This window comes from Mustela nigripes, chromosome 7, assembly GCF_022355385.1.
Source record: "Mustela nigripes isolate SB6536 chromosome 7, MUSNIG.SB6536, whole genome shotgun sequence".
In the NCBI taxonomy this organism is placed as follows: domain Eukaryota; kingdom Metazoa; phylum Chordata; class Mammalia; order Carnivora; family Mustelidae; genus Mustela; species Mustela nigripes.
The window spans coordinates 22,197,778-22,222,144 of NC_081563.1; the positions used below are offsets into that span (position 1 = coordinate 22,197,778).

At 46.2% G+C, this 24,367-nt stretch overlaps 1 protein-coding gene across 3 annotated transcripts in view; it reads right to left on the reverse strand.

Moving 5' to 3' along the window:
• Positions 1-24,367, reverse strand: part of RBKS (ribokinase) — an 84,510-nt gene that overhangs the window by 12,299 nt on the left and 47,844 nt on the right. Inside the window, exon 8 of one of the 3 annotated variants that reach the window (XM_059405357.1) lies at positions 15,283-15,502. The exons of the other annotated variants lie outside the window; for them this stretch is intronic. Coding sequence (XP_059261340.1) covers positions 15,497-15,502 — 6 coding nt within the window. The 3' untranslated portion in view covers positions 15,283-15,496. Of the gene's footprint in view, positions 1-15,282; positions 15,503-24,367 lie in introns of those variants that run through there. 3 annotated transcript variants of the gene reach the window in all.

Here is a 24,367-nt window from a genome sequence, read left to right on the forward strand (position 1 = left end):
TGGTTAAGGAAGGAGGGGAGGTCAGGAGGGAGTCAGCAGGTCAGGGCAGTGACAGGAGTGAGGTAAGAGGTGAGAGAGCTGGTTGGGCCCAGAGAGCAGGATGTGGGGTGTCGGCCCCTGTAATGGAAGCCCGGCAGGCATTAACCATTCCTGGGAGTCTCCTGGGAGTGGGAGGCTGGAGGGGAGGGGTAGAGGTGAAGTGAGGGCATCTGGGAACTATGAGACTCGTTGATGGTTCCCCCTCGTAGCACTGAAGTCATCTGACAGGATGGCAGCAGCGGGGTGGAGAGGAAAAGGGGGTGTCGCTCAACAGCACGCTCAGGCAGTGTAAGTGAGTTGCACGAGCCTCGAGCCTCGAAGATGCAGGACATCTCTGCAGGAGGGGCCGGGGGCCGGCTGGAGGCTGCAGCAAACGGGCGTGGGGTAGGAGCAGCTCTGACCTGTGAACGCTCTCTGGAGAGTTAAGGCTGTGAAGGAGCTTACTTATGAGGATGAGGACAGCCAGGGGGGCTGCAGTGGAAGGTTCAGGAGAGGGAGAAACACAGAGCAGCAAGGAACGCTCCGGGGTCCCGTGTCTCCGACTCTTCTTTGTCTCTACCAGGGGGCCCTTCTCCTGCACTAACAATAGCGGCACACCCTGGGCTTCTGTCCTTGGCCCACTGTCCTCCTCCTTCCCCATAATGTCCAGGGGGCCTCTGCTGTTGTGTAGCTCTACCTTCAGCTGCTGTGAACACGATGAGCCCTAAGGCAGCATCTTCAGTGCGCACTGTCCTCTGTCTTTGGATTCGTGTATCCAGCTACGCGGGAGTCTGCTCGACCAGGCTCCTGTCCCCCGCAGCCTCCCCTAACTCGGCATGCCCCAACAGAGCTCGCACCTCGGCCTGAGCACGGGGCCCCTTATCTTTCCCACACCGAGAGTCTGGGGGTCTTCTGGATATCGCCCTCCCACAGAACTAATGAGTCACTCAGTTGCCAAGTTTATATCCTGGATATTTCTCAACTCTCACCTCCACTCCCCCTCGCATCCCCCTGCTTCATGCTCACGTCACCTCCAGAGGACGGCATTAAGCCCCCGACTAGTCCCCCTGACAGCCCAGACTGCTGTAAATCTGGCCACCTCACCTCCACGCCCAAGCCCTTTGAACGTTTCTCATCTTCCTCGGGATACAATCTTGGCTCTTCAGCATAGTCCACGAGGCTCCCTAGGACACGTGCCCAGTTTCGTCTCTAACCTCCTCCTATTCACCTACGGAACCTTGGGTCTTCATTCACGGAAATATCTCACTTGGACTCTTCCCTAGATGAACTCCTACCCATCTTCCAAGACTCCACCGAGCTATTAACTTAGTCATCATGTATTTACTGACTGGCACCACCTTCAAAGCGCGGTGTCTTCCCCGAGCCCCTGAGTCTGGGTGGGTGCCCCCCCACACGCTCCTGCCCTCCTCCCTGGCCCTCATCCCCTCAGACTAGCACGGCGCCGGGCTCACCGCCGACTGAAGGGAGAACTGTCAGGAGGACGGGTGCTGAGTGATCCGGAGAGGAGCACACGCTGTCCCAAGAATGCCCTGGAGCAGGCATGACAGTGAGACAGACCCGTGAAAATTCTAGCCGATAGACAAGTGGATGAGTTAGAAGGCAGGATGGGTATTAAGTGTGGTTGGGAAAAAACCCGTGTGATGAAAATCCCCAAGGTAAGAACTTGCAGGCGGCTACCACAGATCCCAGACGATCTTGCAAGAATGATGTCATCATGAGGCTTCATTTCTCAGGAATCCGTCCCCACGCTGAGTGACTCATCACCCGAACTGCTGATGGACCCTAAGAGCTAAAACCCTCGCATTCTTCCTCGATGGCTTAACACATTCCATCTGACGAGCAGATACCACTTTCCTTTCTTTTCAGAACCTCTCCCTACACAAAGCTATTCAAAGCTCACACTGTGGACCCGGATTCCTCAGCCAGGCTTGTGGTTTTAGAGGCCAGGGAAAAGGCAGATGGGAAGAAACATGACTAAATCCCAAATCAATGCACCATTTCTTCTCAAGAAAGAACTACCGCAAGGGGTTCAGGAAAGAGAGAAGGAACAAGGCCCGCCTGCCAGGATCCCTGCCTTGTCCGCCCCCAGGCCGCCAGGGCCACAGGGACGCTGAGATGGCTCACCCTCAGGCTAGCGTGGGGGCCAGTCCTGCTCTGCTCCTGCTTCCATGTTCTGAGAATGGGCTCCTGCCTCGCTCCTGTCTGCAGAGGGTTGAGGCAGGAACCTCTGGCAGGCCTGGGGAAGTACAAGTCACTCTATCCTTCACGGGCTCATCATGGACTGGCGAGAGCCCTTGTGTTGTGACCCTTGGGGAAGCAGGACAGAGGGAACAAACAAACGCGGTTTTAAGTCCTGCCTTTTTATTAGCCATGCGTCATCTTCTACGAATGGCTAATTCAGCATTTTTATACCTACAGGGGAGCCCCGCTGGGTATAGCTGAGGAAAATGGTTTTCTCAACTGGGAACGTGTTTTCTCAGCTGGGACAATGCAGTCAATGATCTGGAATCAACATGGACCCGAGTTTATGTCCTGATCTCAGCACCCTGGCAAGTTCCTCCACTTTCTCTGTGACTGTCTGTCCAATGGGACCCTCCCTTGTAGGGCGACTGTAAATGCTGAATGAGAGAATGTATAGGAAGGGCCTCGCCCAGCGCCTGGCAGAGCAGGTGCTCCACGAGGTGGTGGTGGGGTGGGGGTGGAGCAGTAGATGGCATCATCTCCGAGGACCCCTTTGTTTGTTAAGGGGATCCCTTCGACATGAAAGCCCATGACCAGACAAGGGTTCTAAGGGACAAAGAGGGCCGTGATCCTAGGGCATGACCCAAGGCTCCTAGGGGAAGGAGTGTGTGCTGTGACCGGCCTGACGCTGCAGGTCGCTCTCACAGCCAGGAAGAAACAGCAGCCCGTGTCCTGCGGCTCTTAATTGTGAGGGAGGCCAGGATGCTGAGAGTTCTAGTAGTGGCCGCCTGTAGCTGCTGGGGTCTGGGATATCCGCTCCTCGGGGGGGGGGGGAGGTAGGGAGATGTTTTAGGAGACCTTCAGGGAGGCCGGAAGAGGAAATGAAGGAAATGTAACGGGAAGAGGGTAAAGGTACTTGCAGTCAGCGTAAGACTGGGGAGACCTGGCCAACGTTCTGCTTTCACCTGGGGTGAAGGAACACAGGGAGAGCAACGGGTGAGGCTGCTGGGGAGCCTACAGCGGGGAGAGGCTGGAGGGCAGTGCGTGGGGGTCCCCTCCGCCAGCACCGTGGCTTATGATGGAAGACTCCGCTTTCCATCCCAGCAAGCCAGCCACCGGGCAGAGGGCTGCTGCCCGGGAGGAGGATGTGGTGGCAGAGCCTGGAGGAGGGCAGGCGGGCTGAACAGATGGCACAGGGACAGCGTGATTTTGGAGGACACTCCTCTAGCTGTGCTGGCATCTGAAGTCGGGGCCCATCCTGGTTAGTGATGGCCACTGGGCCACCTGATCCGTCCTCCCTACGGGACTGACCTCACCACGCACTCGGAGTATGAGCAGAGAGAGAGAGAGGGAGGCCGTGCCTGACCCTGCCTGACCCTTCATTCCATCCAGGGCGCGCATTCTCAACTGGGGCGGCCCCTCCCCAACGGGGTGAAAGTTCAGGCTTGCGTGGTGGGGAGGGGGGTGTGGTGAAACATTTTTTTTTTAGATATTACAATGATTTGTGGCTCTCTGGAGGACGGTAGGTAAATGTCTCTCTCTACCTAGAAAGAGAGAGTATCTGTAGTACTAAAATTTCATGGGAGAAGATGACAAATAGGAAAAAAAAAATCTTAAAAGGCTCAGTTGGGGTGGGCGGTGATTACCACAGACAGGCTGAGAAACCCTGAAGTACAGCCTCGTGTCCCTGAGAACACGCCAGTGGTGGCCTCGTTAGGATCTGCTGGTGCGCCAGGAAGCCTGACTCAGGGGTGCCTGCATGGCACAGTAAAGTGTATAACTCTTGATTTCAGCTCAGGTCATGATCTCAGGGTCATGAGATCAAGCCCTGTGTCAGGCTTCACCGTCGGCGCGGGGTTGGCTTGAGTTTCTCTTTCCTCCTCCCTCTGCCCCTCCCCACACCCTCTTTCTCTAAAATAAATAAATATATCTTTTAAAAAAAATGTCCTAACCAATTTCAAAACTGCAAGGCACACTAGACAGGTGTGGTAGTCCCTGGTTGCTTTCTGCTGAGCCAAAACCCCTACCTCTCCCAGCCAGTTCCTCTCCTGAGCCTCAGTCAGGTCTCCATGGCCCCCAGTGGGCCCTGGGCAAGCCTCACACCCAGAGTGAGGACTTTCCAAGGAGATTAGAACTGGTGGAACCTGGCCTATCTTCCCAAGGTAGGAAAGTGTAAAGATTCTCCCGAGGCAGACACCAGTGAGTCTGACAAGCATACCACGAGATAGGATGATGCTTACACAAGAGTCCCATGTCACAGCTGATCTGAATATCTCTATTTTCTCTTATCAGCGCATACTGACATCATAAGGATGAGATCACATCCTTTCCAACCTCAGCCTTCTGGCCACCCTAACCAGATCAGTTTAGAAGCATTGAGATGGACGGAGAGAATCCAGCTTCCTTATCACAACTGTGTAAGAGCTACTGATTTTTATTCTAAGTAAACCTGTAGAGAACTCGGGCAAATCATTATGTCATAAATGTCCATGACTGTGGCTTCAACAATTAGCCACCTTTGTTTATTACATTTGAATTTTAACTATTAGGCTGAGATAGTTAGCTTTTAAAACACTGTGTGATTAAGAGAGAGCCAATATTTCCTGCCTTATTAATGTATTTCAACTGATTATTATTTCATATTAATCAAGTATGAAACACATGCAGTGAAGTATTGATGATTTTTATCCCTGTCTTTTAAATAGGCACAGTATTTTCCCAGCTCTACAATTTATAAGCTATTCGATTAAAAGAAAAAAAAAAAACCCACCTTTTGGGGAGGCTGGGTGGCATGGTTGGTTAAGTGTCCAGTTTTGGCTCAGGTCATGATCACAGGGTCATGAGATGAAGTCCCACATCAGGCTCCGTGCTCAGCGCAGAGTCTGCTTGGGTCTCTCTCTCCCTCTCCTTCTGTCCCCCCTGCCCCTCCCCCAGTTCTCTCTCAAATAAATAAATAGATAAATAAATCTTAAAAAAAAAAGCCAACCCACCAAAACACACCCCCCCCCTTTTTTTTGAAAGTCAGCTCTAGGCACACATTTTTGAGCAAAATCATTTCATATTCCAACTCTATAAATAACCAATAGCTTATTATTGCATAATCAGTCAATAACTTAATCACATTTAACCAATTAGATTCATACTTAATCTCTCGATTTTAGCTGGCACTTTGTGTGAAAAGTGAAGTAGACATTGGTTTAGTGGGAACGGCTCTGTGTTGCGAAAACTGCATTCCTAACAAGCACTAAGGCAACACAATTAACTTCCTGCCCAGATACGTGCACTGGACAGTCCGTAAAGTTTTAAAGTGAAATGATAAATGGATCATGAGCTTGCTGTTGAAGAATTCCTGTGGTGAAGGTGTTTGTAAAGGCTAATCTCTAAGGGCACCTGGGTGGCTCTGCCTTCGGCTCAGGTCATGATCTCAGGGTCCTGGGATGGAGCTTCACGTTGGGCTCCCTGTTCAGTGGAGTCCACTTCTCCCTCTGCCTCTCCCCCATTTGGTGTTCGCTCTCTCAAATAAATAATGTCTTAAAAACCAAAAAGCAAAACCCGGCTAATCTCTAAGGCAAAATCTACCACATACTCTCCAGCACAGACATGTTCACTGGTCTGGCTTTGAACTCTTGGTTTCTATAGATTTGGTTTGCTTGAGGAATTTTCTTTTTGGTCCTCTCTGCAATGATTACTGTGTGGCAACGGACATTTAGTGTCCTTCTTGAAGGTCATGACTCCCTTGCATAGTGCTGAAATGGGTGGTTTCAGTCCAGACCCTTCGGCTGCCAGCATGTGACAAGCTCTGCTTATGAGAGCTTCAGTGCACACACACAGAGTCCGTCCTTATCAATCATCACACAGAAAAGAGCATGTCTGAAAACGGCTATATTTTTCTAGACCTCGTAGCCGTTCATCAGGCAGGGGTGTCCCTCTCTTAGCACCAGATGAACAGCTAGGCTGAAATGGCAGAATCTTAGGCACATCCACTAAGACGATGAAGCAGTTGTCATATAGACAAAAAGGTGGATATAACCAAGGAAATTATAATTTTTTCTAAGCTTGTGCCCTGGTATAATGCTCAGATTACCAGAATCCTATCTGCAGAAATGCCAGTAGCATACCAATATGCTTTCCAGAGCATGTTTGCAGATGTGATTCACTTTGAGTCTCGTTACAGTCCTGTGACATAGGCAGGATGGGTCTTTGATTTTCCAGGTAAGAAGCCAAGTGTGAGAACTTGCTCAAGGTCAAAGAGCCGGCTGGTGGAAGTAGATGCCTCAGCTGAGGTAGGTCTCTGCGGAAGCGGTCCTCTGGAGAGGCCGTATATGGACCCCAGCTTTGCTCAAAAAGATTTCAAAACTTTTTCTTTGGAATCCTTTCCAAATCTGTAGCACATCTTTGAATATCTTCAATGGAGGTGATATCTCATCTTCTAAGTCACTGGTTCTCGAACTAGAGTAGAGGGAGCATCAGAACTACCTGGAGAACTTGTTAAAATTGCTGGGCCCACTCCCAAGTTTCTGATCCAGTAAATCCACTCCCAAGTTTTCTAATCCAGTAAACCCACTCCCAAGTTTTCTGATCCAGTAGGGCGCAGAAGACGCTCCCAGGTGATACTGATATAGCTAGTCCAGAGCTGCATTTTGAGAACCATTATTCTAAGGAATTATTTCTGGAAAGAGAGAATCATTTAAAACCAAGTCTAGTGATGACAGTGGGAGATGAAGCTAGTGAATTCCACCATTGGCCAAGATAGTAGGCAGCCATAAAGACCACCACCTCTCCTGAGGGAAATTCGACTAAAGAACTCCAAAAAGGTTCTAAATCATGGCAGTTTGTTTGGACTAAATGTGAAGGTTCCCAAGATCACTACCTTAGAGGGGATTTCACTCTTTCAGATGTGTACTAATTTTTCTCTGGCACAGTGGTACATGTGTGAGATGTGTGTTACTCTTTCATTTCCCAGCTTTAGGAAAAGAATAGAAACCATGGAGGGGACATCCAGGGATGAATCAGTATCAGGGAAAAATTAATAGCTATTTACGGTATCTGACTAGTCAGACAGGTGTAGTAGAGGTCCTTTCTGGGCTGCAAGCGTGATGGGTGTGGAAGATGGGGAGAAAACGTGGACTCTTCCTACTCTGACTGTTGAGATTAGAATGGAAAAGGTGAAACATCTAATTTTGGATGCCAAAGGCAAGCACGCAACATGTTATGGGGAAAGAAAATTCCAGCAGGCAAGAAAAATGAACTGTCTTAGGCACTTAGGCTGGGAGTCAATCCTTAGTGTCACAGAAGGGAAAAAAAAGAGGCGGAGGACTGCCTAAATATTCGTTCTAATTTTATTTTCGATTCTACATTACATTAAACTCTCCTTGTACTCCTCTTTAATTTACAGCAACTGCTGACACAAATTGGTGTGCCTTCTCTTCTTTGACATCAGTATTTCTCTTGAATTATGCATTTCCATCTGGAATGAGGTTTGGGGGATAAAGCCATCTTTACTTTAGATGGATGAAAATAGAGAGGGATCAATCGGGGGTTGAGTGTAAAACCAAAGTAAGGTGGGGTCAATATACGTTCAAGGTAGTATCTCACTGCCCCCAAACACTGTAAATGGTATTCAAAAATGACACCGGTCTTTCGATTTTCAACACACTGATTAAAATTCAACAATAAGAGAGTAAGAAAAACTCTATCAGCCTTCCTCCCAGAACTTCCAGATTCCTCACTTACTGGTACCCTGCTAGTATTTGGCAATCATGTGTAAGAGTACGGACGATTATAATAATCACATCAATTCTATTTGATCGACATTGTACACTGGTTGTGGAGTTCACCCTCAGAGGTCAGCGCCACGGACCCATCTGGCTCCAGTTTTGGTGTTATATGGCTCCTGGTCCAAGTCAACCAACGGTCCATGTTGACGGAAGTCATTTGCTGGCTCCATCTGGGGCCTGATTGATTCAGTATCTACTCTCAGTTTCTGGTTTTTGATGTTTCTGGGCTGGCCAGTCACACCAATAATGAAATGGGGCATTTAAAAAAATATATTATTTATTTGAGAGAGTGAGAGAGAGAGAGAACAGGAGGAAAAGCAGAGGGGGAGGGAGAGAGACGCAGACTGAGATGTGGGGCCCGATCCCACAATGCTGAGAACATGACCTGAGCCTAAACCAAGAGTCAGATGCTTTACCAGCGGAGCCAGCCAGATATCCCGAAATGGGGCATTTTGATGAAGTTATTTTGAGTTAGCACTTGCATCAAAATGACCATGTAAAATGCAGACCTACTGTCTCAAATTACCAAATTACATACAGGACAGACCTCCCTGACCCCGTATCCTTTTCTGTACCTCATGCCACTCTCAGCCCAAGCCTGGGCTCTGCCCTAAAAGCAATCCTCAGCCATCTCAGAAAAGTCTCCATTTTTAATCTTTCCCCAGTCACACAGTCCACCCCAGGAGTGGGATTTGGGGATAAGGTGAAAGTCTTTATACACTGCTTGATGGTTTAGAAAGGAGGAGAATTTTATGTTTTAGTTATCACAGTTTTATTTTTAAAAGATTTTATTTATTTATTTGTCAGGGAGAGAGAGAGTACGAGAACAAGCAGGGGAGCAACAGGCAGAGGGAGAAGCAGGCTTCTTGTGAGCAAGGAGCCCCATGCGGGTCTTGATCCCAGGACCCCGGAATCACGACCTGAGCCGAAGGCAGCCTCTTAACCGAATGAGCGACCCAGGCATCCCTAGTTACCAGTTTAATGTGAAACATGTTTTGGAATCTGTATGACTACACAAAAGCAGCTCGAGCATAATACTGTTTGGCTAAAACTGGCTGTGCCCAGCAGCCAAGGCATGACATCGCTTCCTTCCTCGAACAGCAACCAGTGCTTGACCAGCCTGAAGAACATGTGAGGGTCTCTCGTCAGCCTAGGACTGGTGGGCCATGAAGCCAGGGAGCCCAGTGGCTGCCCTAGCTCACCCTTCTGGTTCAGGTTCAGGTGCCACTCTGAGTCACAGCCCTCACTGCTCTTCGGTATGGCTGGCCACAGAGAATGGCCTGTGGAGACTTCAACCTGGTTAAAAAACCCTATTCTGGCCAAAAATGTCTGTGTTGGATTAATTTATTCTATAATTTAAAGAATTCCATTATTGGAATGGAATTAATGAGAAAAGTAGAATCCAAAGTGTGAGCTAAAACTGGAATATAAAAAAAGGCCCATTCTTCAGGCAACATTAATGGAAGCTTTGTATATAAATAACTTTATATCTTGGTGAGTAAATGGCACTTACAACTAAAATGTCTGTGAGTGATTCACCGGGTTCTAAAGACTGGTCTTGCCTTCTGTGGTCAGCCATCTTTCTTCTTTGTGACGCCACTATTCTAGACAGAAAACAGCTAATCCGATATGATTTAGTATCTCACAAAAGATTCTGCTAAAACATTTTCTGCCAAATGGTAATGTTCTAACAGCTGCTTTTTTATGTCAGTGAGAGGTACCTGAAATAAAATCATTGTTCTCTCTGAAAACCGCGTGCTCCATAATACAGAGCTACCAGGTTATTAAACAGTAAAGACATCTGATAATATTAGCACCAACCACAGGTTCCACTTCTGCTGATGCACAAAATTTTGAGTAATTAGTCATTGCACAATATCGTATTTATATCCTTTTTCTGCTTGAGCTGTTAGGCCACAAAATCAGTAGGCAGTTGCTGTTATAAAAGGGTTCTCTAGGTTATTTATAATGTTTCTGGTTCCTTACAGTTGCTGGTTCACTGTCGGGTCTCGGGCTAGTTGTACACCATGGAAGCAAAGGATGGAACTGAACAATTGTTCTGAGAATCTCACTGCTGAAGGCTGGTGTGGATGAGTCACAACAAGCTGCGGGCGCCTTGGCTGCCATACCTGGGGTTTTTTCACACGACCCAAATTTGTCACATACTGATTGGGCCCTTTGTCAGGGCGAGAGCGTGTAGTTAGGTGAAGGCTGTGTTTCTACCTGGAAAGCTAGGGTCTCAGGCGCAGGTGGTAGGGGAGATACCCCAATCAGCACTGTGTTACGTAAGAATTCCCTTCACATGCTGTTTTACTTTAAGTGAAGGATAAATTTCTGCTCCAGATGCTTCTCTGTTGCACAGATCAGTGATTCCCCGAAGTGGGGGTGGCAGGCAGCCAGACGTGCTCAATGGAAGGGCATGCAGGGTTCACTTGGGTATTTCATTTTATTTTCTGTAAACTACACCTCTGTCTTCCTGTGCCATCTGCGGGGAATCACCAATGATATACTGTTTCTGTTGGGAGTAGGTCTTGGTCCTTAGGTGAGTCAAGGCTCAAAAAGGTTGCTGATAATCACTGACGCTGGTAGAAGGATCTATTGGTTTTGCCCATGAAATAAGCATCTTACTTGGTCTCCACATCCTTTTGTTTTAAAGAAAATGACCTACTGTTATGTTTCTGACTTCTTAAGACTTCTTTTTTTTTTTTAAGTCTTTTATTTATTTATTAGACAGAGAAAGAGAGATCACAAGTAGGCAGAGAGTCAGACAGAGGGAGAAGCAGGCTCCCCACTGAGCAGAAAGCCCAATACGGGACTCGATCACAGGACCCTGAGATCATGACCTGAGCTGAAGGCAGAGGCTTTAACCCACTGAGCCATCTGGGGAAACCCTGAATTCTTAAGACTTCTTTTTTTTTTTTAATAATTAAAAAAAATTTTTATAAACATATAATGTATTTTTAGCCCCAGGGGTACAGGTCTGTAAATCGCCAGGTTTATACACTTCACAGCACTCACCACAGCACACAGCGCCCCTGATGTCCATAACCCCACCACCCGAATTCTTAAGACTTCTTAAACTCACTTCTGAACATCTGCACTGCCACCTCCCTCGTCCAGGCTGCCATAATCTGTTAGTAGACAGATCACTGCAACAGTCTGGGTGGTTCTCCCTGCCTCCAGTATTGTAATCTCCAGTTTATTCTTTTTATTTTATTTTTTTTAAAGAATAAGTTAGAGTGCAACGTGGAACTCGAACACAGGACTTGAGCCCATAACCCTGAGATCAAGACCTGAGCCACCCAGGTGTCCCCCAACTTATTCTTTATAGGCAGCCATCTGAATCTTTTAAGGAGTACAAATCTGGTAAGATCTATCCCTGCTTAAACGCTTCAGTGGTTCCCCATCGCCCTCAGGGGAACATGCAAATTTCCGGCTGTGGCAAATGCAGCCCTTCATCACCTGTCCCTGTTACAGATGCGCTTCATTCTTTTCCATCCTTCGTTGTACTGTAAGCTCTTTCCACACAGAATTTCTTGAAAAGCACCCATGCTGACATGCTCTCTTGGCTCTGGACCTTTCATGAGCTTCTGCCTCTGCCTGGGTGACCCTTCCCCAAGCTGACTTACCCTTCAGCTCACCTTCCCTTGCCCTCTGCAAGCAGGGTCACAGGCTCCTGAGGCCAGCGGGGCTCCTCAGTCCCCATCACTGCACTTCTCATTCAACCGTGGGCTACACACTCCTCCAGACTCCAGCTCTTTGGGACCAGGGACTGTCTTATTACACTAGTGGCCCTCCGACACTGGTGCACACCTGCTGTTTACAGTGCAGAAAATTAAAATACAGTGTGCGGAGTAAGTGTATGCACAGCGGGGTGCTTCTCACCCCATTTTGCCATAACGTCTCACAGGGGTCTTTTCTGTTTTTTAAAGGACAGTCACTTTCTGTGTTTAAAGGACAGTTTTTCAGTTCTCAAGGTCACTTTAGTTTTATCGACCCTGGAACAAGAATAAGGTGTCAAGCAGCCTCAGGATCCCAGGCTTCTCTCTCTAAGCAGGTTTTTTTTTAAGATTTTAATTATTTATTTGACAGAGATCGCAATTGGGTAGAGAGGCAGGCAGAGATGGGGAGGAAGCAGGTTCCCCGATGAGCAGAGAGACTGATGGGGGGCTTGATCCCAGGATCCTGGGATCATGACCTGAGCCGAAGGCAGACGGTTTAATCCACTGAGCCACCCAGGTGCCCTGTTTTTGTTTTTGTTTTTTTTTTAAGATTTTATTTGAGAGAGAGAGAGAGAGACAAACAGAGAGACAGAGACACAGAGAAAAGAGAGAAAAAGAGCACATAAGGGGAGGGAGAGGGAGAATCCCAAGCAGACTCCCAGCTGAGCACGGAGCCTGACACTGGGCTCGATCCCACGACCTGAGATCATGACCTGAGGAAAAACCGAATGGGATGCTCAACTAACCAAGCCACCTAGGCGCTCCTCTCTCCAGCAGTTTTAAAAGACATGAATAGAAAAGCGATGGTGTAATATATTACCTTCTAGGGGTTCCAGACGCAGACAATTGAGGAAGTAGGGGAGGCAATAATAAAAGAGAGAATGCCTAAGAACTGTTCAGAATTGAAGAGAAACACAAATACTGAGGTTCGGGAAGAACAGAGTCAGGAACAGTATACATGAGAATAAATTCAGATGCGGGCTCATTTTAGTAAAACTGCAGAATGGCAAAGATCAAGAGAAATTCTTAGAAAATCCTATTGTTCTGGGCGCCTGGGTGGCTCAGTGGGTTAAGCCGCTGCCTTCGGCTCAGGTCATGATCTCGGAGTCCTGGGATCGAGTCCCGCATCGGGCTCTCTGCTCAGCGGAGAGCCTGCTTCCCTCTCTCTCTCTGCCTGCCTCTCCATCTACTTGTGATTTCTCTCTGTCAAATAAATAAATAAAATCTTTAAAAAATAAAACAACCCTATTGTTCTGCTCAAGTGTGTTTCTAAAAGCTAGGTTTAGACACAGGCTGCGTCTTCATAGCACTAAGCATCCTAAGCCAAGAGGTCACATTGTGTTTGTGACATTTTATTTCTTAAAAGCTACCTGTAGCAAAACCAGCAAAATACGAAGAAATAACAAAGCTGGGTGATGGGTCCATGGGTGGTCATGATCTTGTTCTCTATACTTTTCAGTGTCATTGAAACATTTCACAGTTTATAAAGGAGGAAGGAAGGGAGGACACAGGCAACCTGACTGGCCTTGGGACAACTGAGGGGAGCAGTCAGTGTAAATGATACTTCACGTACAATGGAATCTACACAATTAGATTCCCACATGCTAAAACTAAAAGAGCTGACTAAGTAGAGGAAGATGGTTTTCGTTTTCTTTTTTAAAAAATTTTGGGGGGCTCCTGGGTGCCTTAGTTGGTTAATCGACAGCCTTCAGCTCAGGTCATGATCCCAGAATCCCGGGATCGAGTCCCACATCAGGTTACCAGCTCCATGGGGAGTCTGCTTCTCCCTCTGACCTTCCCTCTCCTGCTCTCTCATTCTGTCTCTCTCTCAAATAAATAAATAAAATTAAAAAAAATTGGGGGGGGGGAGATTTTATTTATTTATTTATTTGAGAGAGAGCAGGAGGAAACATGCAAATATGAGCAGGGTGGGGAGGGATAGAGGGAGAGTCCTGAAGCAGGCTCCCTGCTGAGTGTGGAGCCCGACTCCGGGCTGTGTCCTAGGACCCTGAGATCCTGACCTGAGCCAAAGGCACATGCTTAACCAACCGAGCCACCCAGATGGCGTCCTTAACTGGGAATAGGACAGTCACGGGAAGTCACTTAGCAAATGTAACCGTGATCTTTCTTTTCCTAGTTTTCATTTAAAAAAAAAAAAAAAAGGTTTTATTTATTTCTTTGAGATAGAGAGAGCAAGAGAGCAGGAGGAGGGGAGCAACAGAGAGACGGGGGGAAGCAGGCTCCCCACTGAGCAGAGAGCCCAATGAGGGGCTCGATCCCAGGACCCTGAGACCATGACCTGAGCCGAAGGCAGAGGCTTCACCGACTCAGCCACCCAGGCACCTGTTTTCATTTGTTTTGACCAAAGGAAGGAAAAGGATATAAATCTTTGTTTTTAGAGACCCTTTCAGGGGAAATGTAATTCACCTAACCTCTGGCCCCCTCTATCCCCAAATCTCGTCCCTTTCTCAGGGTTGTACCACAGTACAGAGCCCTGCTATCATGTTTACAGGAATGGAAGGAGGAAAGTGCGAGTGACCACCAGGCCCTTTACACCCTGTCCCGCAGCAGTACGTTTTACTCACATACACAGGCACGCACGACACTCGTGCCGCCAACAGTCTGTTCACACAGTGCATTGTGGAATATACATCCTCAGTGTGGAATATACACGAAGTATACACACCACTAACCTACAACACACATGTTTTCACACCAAGGCAGACAGAAGTCTGCCAAGGCTCTTTTCTCATTTCCTTGGTCACCTCTGTCAGCAGCTATGGCCCCGGCACGGAGGGCACTGGGCATGGCTCCAGCTCCCTGGGCTCTCCAGTTTGGCTCTTTTTGCCTCTGAATTTCAGGTCTACCCAAGAAACATCTTCACACACTGGAACCCCCTGAGAAGCACCATAGTCTAGTCCTGGCAGTTCTGCGCTGGAGGACACGAGTGTAGCATCCTAGCAAGTGGGCAAGGCGCAGACTGCCATCCTGCCTCCTTGTGATCACACTGCTTGAGGAGTGGGGGGGGGGGGGGGTAGGGGGGGGGGGAAGATAGCGGTAGGAAGCTCCAAGCAAGCTCCTGGAGCCTTCACCCAGCCCTTATTCCTGGGACAGGGACTGTTTCCCATCCTTTCAATTAGGTAGCGCCCATAGAAGGCTCTAAATCCAGATTCAGATTTTGCTCTCTTGGCTTTTGCTGAGGTTTTGACAGTTTTTTTTTTTTCTTCTCTACATCCTACCACCACCTCCACGCCCCTCTTCTCCACTACCATGGCTCTTTTTAATCTCCAGCTGCCTCTGAGCTCTGAAGCAGGGTTGAGGACCCGGAAGACGTGGGTACTAGGCACATGTACATGCCTGTCCAGGTCCGGCTGTGGGAGGTACTTTAGGAAAATGGAACACACAGCCTGGTGTTTGGCCCTGGTCCAGTTCCTCAAAGTGAAGATGACATTTCTGGTAGGCAGTTACAATCAGATTTTTAGAGCCCTGGGTTTTCAACGGATCACATGCAGGATTACAAAAGATAATGTCAAATATTTAATTCTGCCTGATTAGCCAGCAAATGAGGTGATCTGCTGATACAGAAGTAATGTAATAGAGCTGACACGGACCCCCGGGCTTGGCAGATGGCTTGTGCCTTGTCCATCAGTCTGTTCAGCAATCACCTTGTCCTCTGTCCTTTCTTTATATTCAGTCAACTTCTTTTTGTCATCTTCAACTTTTCTGGCAGCCAGAGTCGACAGAATTTGCTCAGATACCACGTCCATTTTATCGATGTCATTCCTAAGGAGAAGAAGGCTCTCAGCCGGGTTTTCTATATTCTTTGATGCTGGTTTCAGAGAGGACATCTACCCTCTGTAACTTAATTTTGGCCTGGCCTTTCTATCATGCAGGTAAAATAATCTAAGGATATATATATTTTATTTTTAAAGTTTTTTTTCCAAGATTTTATTTATTTATTTGACAGAGATCACAGGTAGGCAGAGAGGCAGGCAGAAAGAGAGGAAGGGAAGCAGGCTCCCTGCTGAGCAGAGAGCCCGATGTGGGGCTTGATCCCAGGACCCCGGAACCATGACCTGAGCTGAAGGCAGAGGCTTTAACCCACTGAGCCACCCAGGCGCCTCTAATTTTTAAAGATTTTATTTATTTATTTGTCAGATGGAAATCACAAGTAGGCAGAGAGGCAGGCAGAGAGAGAGGGGGAAGCAGGCTCCCTGCTGAGCAGAGAGCCTGATGTGGGGCTCCATCCTAGAACCTGAGATCACAACCTGAACCGAAGGCAGAGGCTTAACCCACTGAGCCACCCAGGTGCCCCATTCTAAGGATATATTTTAAAATGGGAAACTGGGGGGCACCTGGGTGGCTCAGTGAGTTAAGGCCTCTGCCTTTGGCTCAGGTCATGATCCTAGGGTCCTGGAATCAAGCCCCGAATCGGGCTCTCTGCTCGGTGGGGAGCCTGCTTCCTCCTCTCTCTCTGCCTGCCTCTCTGCCTACTTGTGATTTGTCTGTCAAATAAATAAAATAAAAATCAAAAAAAAAAATGGGAAACTGGGTGTTTTGTTTTCATAACATTAAAAAAAAGCATTTGTATCTGAGATTTATTCTTTTCCTTGGCATAGTCAAGGTCAAATTTAAGGAATATAAGGGATCCCTTAGATCCTCTAGTCTCCTGAGAACACTGGGGCTCAGTGAGCCTAAGTGACCCCGGTACATACACTCGTCACAGAAGGAACTCGAACTCTTCTGTTATTTCAGGAGGACCTGTTATTATATGCCAAGCACATAGTAAGCAGTGGGACTGCCCAACTAGGAACTCTCTGAGCCGGACCGTGAAGATGGAAAGGATTTTGCTAGGCAGGGAAGGACGAGGTTTTTTTTTTTTTGTTTTTTTTTTTGTTTTTGTTTTTGTTTTTTTTTTTTTTTTTTTTTGCTTTCCTGAAACTGAAGAGCTTGTTTGGGACTGTTAAAAAAAAGAGGATTGTATTTTCCCTAGCTTCTCTCATTAGCGGGCCAGGCCCCTATTTGAAGAATCTCATGGACAGACGATCTGGTTATATTCTCTAGGAGTGGTGCGCCTCTCCTTCAGGTTCGGTCTTTCAGTGGCAAGAATGAATGGTAGTGGTCTATGCCCGAAATTTTGATATCTGGCCTGGAACGATCCTGCGACAGTACTATCTGTGTAGTCCAGCTCCTGGTACCATATAGGAAGACGCTGGAACTGAATGGCAGTGAGACCTGGGTTTCTTTCCAGTAATGTACAGAGCCAAGGCCATGCCCACTCTGTGTACTGTGATGCGCGCTCCTGATATATGCTTCCTGGTACCCCCCTGGCACCTCCAAATACAGTGAGCAGACACAGAGGGAGGGACCTACTAGTGAGCACTAAGAGGTACTGGGTGTGTACTGTTCCTATGTGGGTTCCTGACTTCAAGTAGACCACAAAGCAGGCTGTACCTTTGCAAGATCTGGAAGCTTCTAAAAATCTAGAGAAATGGAGGGATTATAGAGGACTGTATCATGGCAAGTGACATGGAAAGTCAGTGCTGAAATGCCATAGAGGAGGGGCTGAAGGCAGGGCGGACGGCCACAACATCAAGAGACAAAGGGGTATGGCAGAGAGTACCTGCACACAGGGGTCGGACAGACAGACAGACCTGGAATCAGTTCCTGGCTCTGCCAATCTGCCAGCTGTCTGTCTTAGCAGACTGTTCGTCTTTAGGAGCATTACTTTCCTCCTCTCTAAAAAAGGCATTAAATCGGGGTTTGAGCTCAGGACATCATCTGGCCTTTCCTTACTGGGACCGATGATTACAGTTACACCATAAGCAGTACTCTCAAGAGAGTTCACCAAAAAAGGTAATTTAGGCTGATCCTGTTAGTTCACTTCAGATTATTTTCTCCCCACAAAACAGCCGACTTTTCAGTATTCACTTTAGGTCACTTCTGAAATACGCTCATTTGCTTTCTTGTGTGTTAGTTTGCTTAGGCCGCCATTTAAAAAACCACTGGCCAGGTGGCTTGAACAACAGAAATTTATTTCTCACAGTTCTGGAGGCTGGAAGTCCAAGATCAGGGTGCTCAAAAGGTGGGCTTCATTCTAAGGCCTCTTCTCCTGCCTTGCAGGGGGCCGCCATCTTGCTGTGTGCTCTGATCTCTTTGAGTCTACCTAGCGAGTAAGCTCTCTAGTATCTCTTCCTGTAAGAACATTAGTCCTATGGCTCCATTCTTATGACCTCATTTAACCTTAATTACCTCCTTCAACATACAAATTTTGGAGGGGACACATTTTAGTACAAAGGATTGTGTTACATATGTTCCTCTATCCCTCATGAGGCTTTCCATTCAGGTCTGTTTCAAATGCGAGGTACATTGACAATGAAGTATGTGAACTATTAAGTACTTAAAAATGAGGTATCATTGGGCACCTGGATGGCTCAGTGGGTTAAGCCTCCTCTGTCTTCAGCTCAGGTCATGATCTCAGGGTCCTGGGATTGAGTCCCATGCTGGGCTCTCTGCTTGGCAGTAAGCCTGCTTCCTCCTCTCTCTCTGCCTGACTCTCTGCCTACTTGTGATCTTTTTCTGTCAAATAAACAAATAAATTCTTAAAAAAAATGAGGTATCACCTATGGGCCCTTTTTACAGTTCCTTCAGGTCATCAACTAATAAAGATAGAGAAATATGGCAAAGCCAAGGTTTGGATCATTCACTATATTATTAGTTGTGGGAATGAAGGTTGAAGAGTTAAGACATGTCAGCAGACCCATTCAGAAAGAAAACGTGACCATGAGTTAAAGCTTCTCTGAAGATCTGTCACGCATTTGAGTGATGAACAAAAACAGTGCCGCTTTGACATTTATTCTGTTATTTCTAAGGGAAACTGGAGAAAATAACATATTCTTGAGGGAAATTGTTTCTTTAGAAAGATAAAGGAAAAAAATCCTGTCAAAAGTGTACAGTGAAATATCTAGACTTAAACTCCAGTGTCTGGATCTGAAGGCAATGCTGATCTAGTTCTTTGGCATCAGATGTCTATCCATTCAGAAGTCATCTTAAGTCAAAGAGCTACTTACTCAGTCTATATAACACGATTTTGGAATTTTGGAAAAGAACCTTCGAGAGGTTCTCATGAGATCAAGAGCGAACCTGCCAATTACTGGCTCCTTTGTGAGGATACCGCCCAGCACACTCTTTGAGAAATGAGATCCCCTCTCTTATTTGCTAGGTGTGGCTCCAAATAGTTTTTCCTATGTCCTCAAATCATATACCTTCCAAATTTCAAAGTAATGCATGAAAAATAAAGAGTCCTGGAAATACTAAAACAATATAGACTATGGAGTAGATTGTAGAGTTCCTCCTTTATGATACCTGCCTCCTGTCCCCTTCCTCTGCTCCTTCCCAGGAGCAATGATCATAGCAGTTTGGTGGTTTTTCCCCCCCAGATTTTTAAAATATGCTTTTATTTACAGGTAGCTAGAGTTATTTTTAAATAAATGGCACCATTACTATTATCATTTGATTTTCTCCTGCTGATGATTATGTAGATATGTCTGATCAGTTTTTGATTATTACAAACAAAGCCAGAATATTCTTCAGAAACATTTATATATATGAACATTTCTGCAGGACAGATTTACTGGGCTAAAGGGAAAACATATTTAAATAATTGGGACTGTCAAATTGCCCTCTGAAAACATTGTAAAGTTTACACTCCCATAAGGATCATGTAAGTGCATGTGCTTCCAATTTACGTTGACATTATCAGTCTTTATTTTTTGCTGAACTGATGGGCAATAAAGGGGGGATCTCAGTGTGATTTTCATTTGTATAATCCTGATTTCTTGTGAGGTTGAACATTATTACATTTATTTACTGTTATTTCTTCTTCCGTGAATTTCCCTTTACATTATTCTAGAGAAACAGTTGATCTTTTTGAGTTGTAGAGGCATCCCCTAATTACACATATGAATCTCTGCTGGGGGAAATATTAAAATTTTCCATTAACAAATATTTAAAAATGCATGAATGGGTCTAGAAAAAAATATGGAAGGATTTATACTAAGAGGATAATGGTAGACGGGGTGCGTGGCTGGCTGGGCCAGTGGAGTGTGTGACTCTTGATCTTGGGGGTTGTACGTTAGAGCCTCATGTTGGGGGCAGAGACTACTTAAAAATAAAATATTTAGAAGGATAACAGTGACTACATCTAAGTGGTAGACTCATGGGTATTTGACTTTCTTCTTTATACTTTTTTATGTTGTCTGCTTTTTTCTCCTCTTGAGAACAAGTATTTATTAATTTTATGAATAGAAGGAAAAAACCCAGTAGACTGATAAGTAGGGTCAAATGCTCTCAAGGTATTCTAAAATAAGATGCTTTGAGTAGTGGCAGTATCAGTAGATACTTCATTTTCCTGAGGTCAAAATGTGGAGGAAACAATAGTTACTTCTTGGATAATGAATTGATGTGGCAGTTAAAGTCAGACTCGTTATTCTACAGTTACCTCTTGAGCATCCAAGATTCTGTTGCTCTTAACCCACAGTGTTTTCCTCTCCCAATCTTTTTCCAAGTCTTGGCAATCAAGAGTGAGGGGAGCTCAAACTTTTTCTAGGCTATAATGTAGTTTCTGGACATAACTGTGCAAAGGCTCTTTTCAAGGACAAAATGAAGTAGGAGCTACAGTGACTGCTTAGAAACCCTATTAATTATTAACAAATGCGAAGAATGCATTATGTTATGTTCATCAGAAAGAAAGAGGTGGGAGGGAGAAAGAGCACTTTGCTGGGAAAACATATTTTAAGGAGCATCACCAAGACTAACACTGGCAGAGCCTGTGTAAGAACTGGTGAGTGTTCAGTCCTCTCAGCAAGACTGGCTAAGTAAGAAACACCCCCGTTTGCCTGAGTTGAGGAACAGATCTTAACAGCTCTAAGTTCAGTGGTTCTAATGACCTCTGACAGTATTAGCTTGGTCTTTCACTGGCCAGGGGGTGGCAATGGGAAGAGGATATAGGTTAGGGGGAAAAGTCTTATCAACATGGGAAAATGGCCCTTCAAATCTGGGTTTTCAAAGGCTGAACAACTTCAAAGAATGACAATTCTGAATGGTACCTCAGAGATAGATTACTAGGAGCCGATCCTTAAGAACAGCCTGAAGGGCTGAAGGCCAGATGCTGGGATGTAAGGAATCCACTGAAGAGAAATTAACTTGGAGGGGCACCTGGGTGGCTCAGTGGGTTAAGATTCTGCTTTCAGCTCAAGTCATGATCTCAGGGTTCCCTGCTCGGCAGGGAGCCTGCTTCCCCCCGCAAATAAATAAATAAAATCTGTCAAATAAATAAATAAAATCTCAAAAAAAATTAACTTGGAAAACTTGGGGTAACCCACCAGTTGCAGCAATCACTTACCTTCTTGAGTGCTTCCATGCAAACTTCAAAAGAAACCAACCCTACTTCCTACTGGTGCAATTTCTAGGTCAGAGTGGACCCTCCAAGCCCTGAATTATCTGTTGGGGGCAGCCACACAGCTGGGCTGACACAGCCTCGTGCCTCACCCAGCAACTGTGAATACCACAGGACTCAAATATAATGGACAGAAAAAAAGGGGGATAAGAAGACTTAAGAGAGTCCCCATGCCCCTGGCTCTGGATTACTGTCAGCTTACTTATATACCTTGCACTATGATGATTTATTATAAGGTAAGTGATTCTTCCAGAAGATGGATTTGGCCTATAGGTTGAGTTCTTTAAAAAATAAGAGGATGAATGCAGACGCTAGGACTTAACCATTTACAGATAGAAAAGCAAATTCTATATCAAGAATTTTATACAGATTGTAGGCCAAGGATAACTAACGTTCTAATATATCACACGAGCACGATAACCTAAAATATTACCATGCTTAAATGTATGCGACTCTTGACGATGGAATGATGATTTAGTGCCATCAACGCAAGAAGGCCAAGCCCCCTACTGTTCAGGGTGGAGGACAGCATGGGGGACATGAGGGCCGTGGCGTTTTGAGGGCTGAGATTCAGATAATACAGAGATATGGGGAAAGAGACACATCTGTCACGTCTCCCAAACTGAGCGGAGGACATCTGTGCTCCCCCCCACCCCTGGCCCCCACCTCACTGTAGTACAACAGGAAAGATGGCGGTAAAAAGTGATACAGCCAACTGTGGACACGGAGGCGAGCTGAACAGAGCAGTGTGCAGAAGCACGGATGGGAAATGGCTCCTTGTAGGCTGCCTGTCTCGGGGTGGACAGAACCAACTGACAGGATTTCTGCCGGTCAAGCCACCCCCAATTTCTTTATTTATTTCAGTTGGGTTAGAGCTGCTGAGGTGTGACTGACGAGAACTGTATACATTGAGGTGGCATGACATGCATTTTTTTTTTTTAAGGTGAGCATCGTGAGGGATTAGGAGGAGAAAAGTGAGGTCATCAACCTCCTAAGAGCTTGTAATGCCCTCCTGACAGAAATGTGAAGGAGCCCATTTGTTGCGGAGAAAATGTCTCCCTGGGAGCTCCTCGCCTCACCATGTGAATTATCTCCTCTTTCTTAGACTTATGAAGAGGCTTAACAGTGGTGTGCAGAACAGGCAAGGATTTTCATAATGACAGTGCAGGAGGAGAGGACAGAGATAGCATAAAAACGCTGAGGGAGATTCTACACCCAGAAAATAACTACCCTTGTTTCCTGTGTCACTTCCGCTCCACTGGGGGGACACTGAGAGCCCTTTCAGTAGATTCACTGGAGCGATGAACTGGAAGATTCTTTATCACAAGAGTATCCGCTTATCAGTGAAGGGCCTAGATGGAGCTTTGTGTTATTGCTGTTTGGACCTTTGTTTTCTAAATGGATATAATTCATATACCATGAAACTCACCCTTTAAAAGTGTGCAATTCAGTGGTTGTCAGTATATCCGCAAAGTTGTACACCCATCACCACCATCTGATTCCAGAACATTTTCCAGGAAGGAATCCTGTACCCACTAGCCGTCACTCTACCTGCCCCCTCCCTCCCCTCCACCCAGCTGTGGGCAGCCATCAATCTACCTTCTGTTTCCACAGATTTACCTATTCTGGACATATCATCTACATGGAAGCATATAATATATGGCCTTTTATGTTTATCTTCTTCCTTTTTTTTAAGATTTTATTTGAGAGACTGAGAGAGAGAGAGAGAGACAGCATGAGTGGGAGGGGCAGAGAGAGAGAGAGAGAGAGAGAGCGAATCTCAAACAGGCTCCATGCTGAGTGTGGAACTCAACATGGGGCTCAATCCCAGGACCCTGAGATCATGACCAGAGCTGAGACCAGCTGACTGTACCACCTGGGCGTCCTATGTTTGTCTTCTTTCACTCAGTATAAAGTCTTAGATGTTCATCTCGGCTGTAGCCCGTGTCAGTATTCCATTTTATGGTTGAATAAGATCCTATTCTATGTATATCTCCTAATTTGTTTATCCAATAATCTGTTGTTGAAAGTCAGATTGTTTCCAGTTTGGGGCCAGTGGGAAATAACACTGCTAGAAGCATCCATGGATAAATTTTTGTGTGGATACATGTTTCCATTTCTCCTGTGTGTACACCTAGAAGTAGAATTGCTGGGTCCTATTGTAACTCTAAATCCAACCCTTTAAAATTTAACTCTAAATTCAATTTTTGGAACACTTCCAGACCGTTTTCCAAAGTGTTTCCGTTTCCATTTTTACCTTCCTACCAGCATTGTTTGAGGTTCTGGTTTCTCCATGTCCTCGTTAGGCCTTGTTATCATCTGTTTTTCGATTCCAGCCACTCTAGTGGGTGTCAGGTGGTATCTCAGTGTTTTGTCATTTCAGAAGAGGATCAAAGCCATCCATGTATATAGTGTAACAAGACAAGGCTTGAAGAGTAAATGTCCCATCTCTCTGCAGAACCGTTTCCATGAGGCAAAGACTTTACATTCCTTTAGCGGTTTCTTTGAGTATCTGTCTTCGATTCCTAGTAATAGGCTTAAAATCAGTTTCTCATATTCTGTGTTGACTTCCACCTCTGGAGGATGGGCATTCAGCTCTCTTCTCTTCCCCGGGGCGCACACAGACACACACTCGCCATATCCTTCCATCTCCAAAACAGGATTATAATCTCCATGTTGGGATAAATCAATAACCGGCACTCACACTGTTCCGACTACGTATTCACAGCCGTGTGGTATGTGATTGTATTTACTTCATCACACTTTAACCCTTGGAGTGCAGATGACATAGAGCCAAAATCTGCCTCTTTTCTTCACTGCCACCGTTTTCTGCATATTAATTACTCTCCACCCTTAAATTCTGCAAGAAAACTAAAACTCTGGGCATATTCAAACACATGGATATTCCACTGTTTCTTTCTTGGTCCTTTCCTGATTTTGTTTTGGTTTTTCGGAGACATTCCTCCAGGGCTCTCTGCCCTCCTCCTCTCACTGGGACAGCCTCATCAGGGGTCTGCGGCATCGCTGGGGTCCCGAGACTCCCCTTCCTCATACCGACTTCTCTCCTCGGTGGTCTCACCTGCTTCCTGGATCCCGTGTTTCCCTCTGTCTTCGTTTTATCCCTCACTTTCCAGCGGCGTATCTTCCAGTAGCTTCTTTCTTCCTCCATTCCTGCCTTTTGTGTTAAGTTG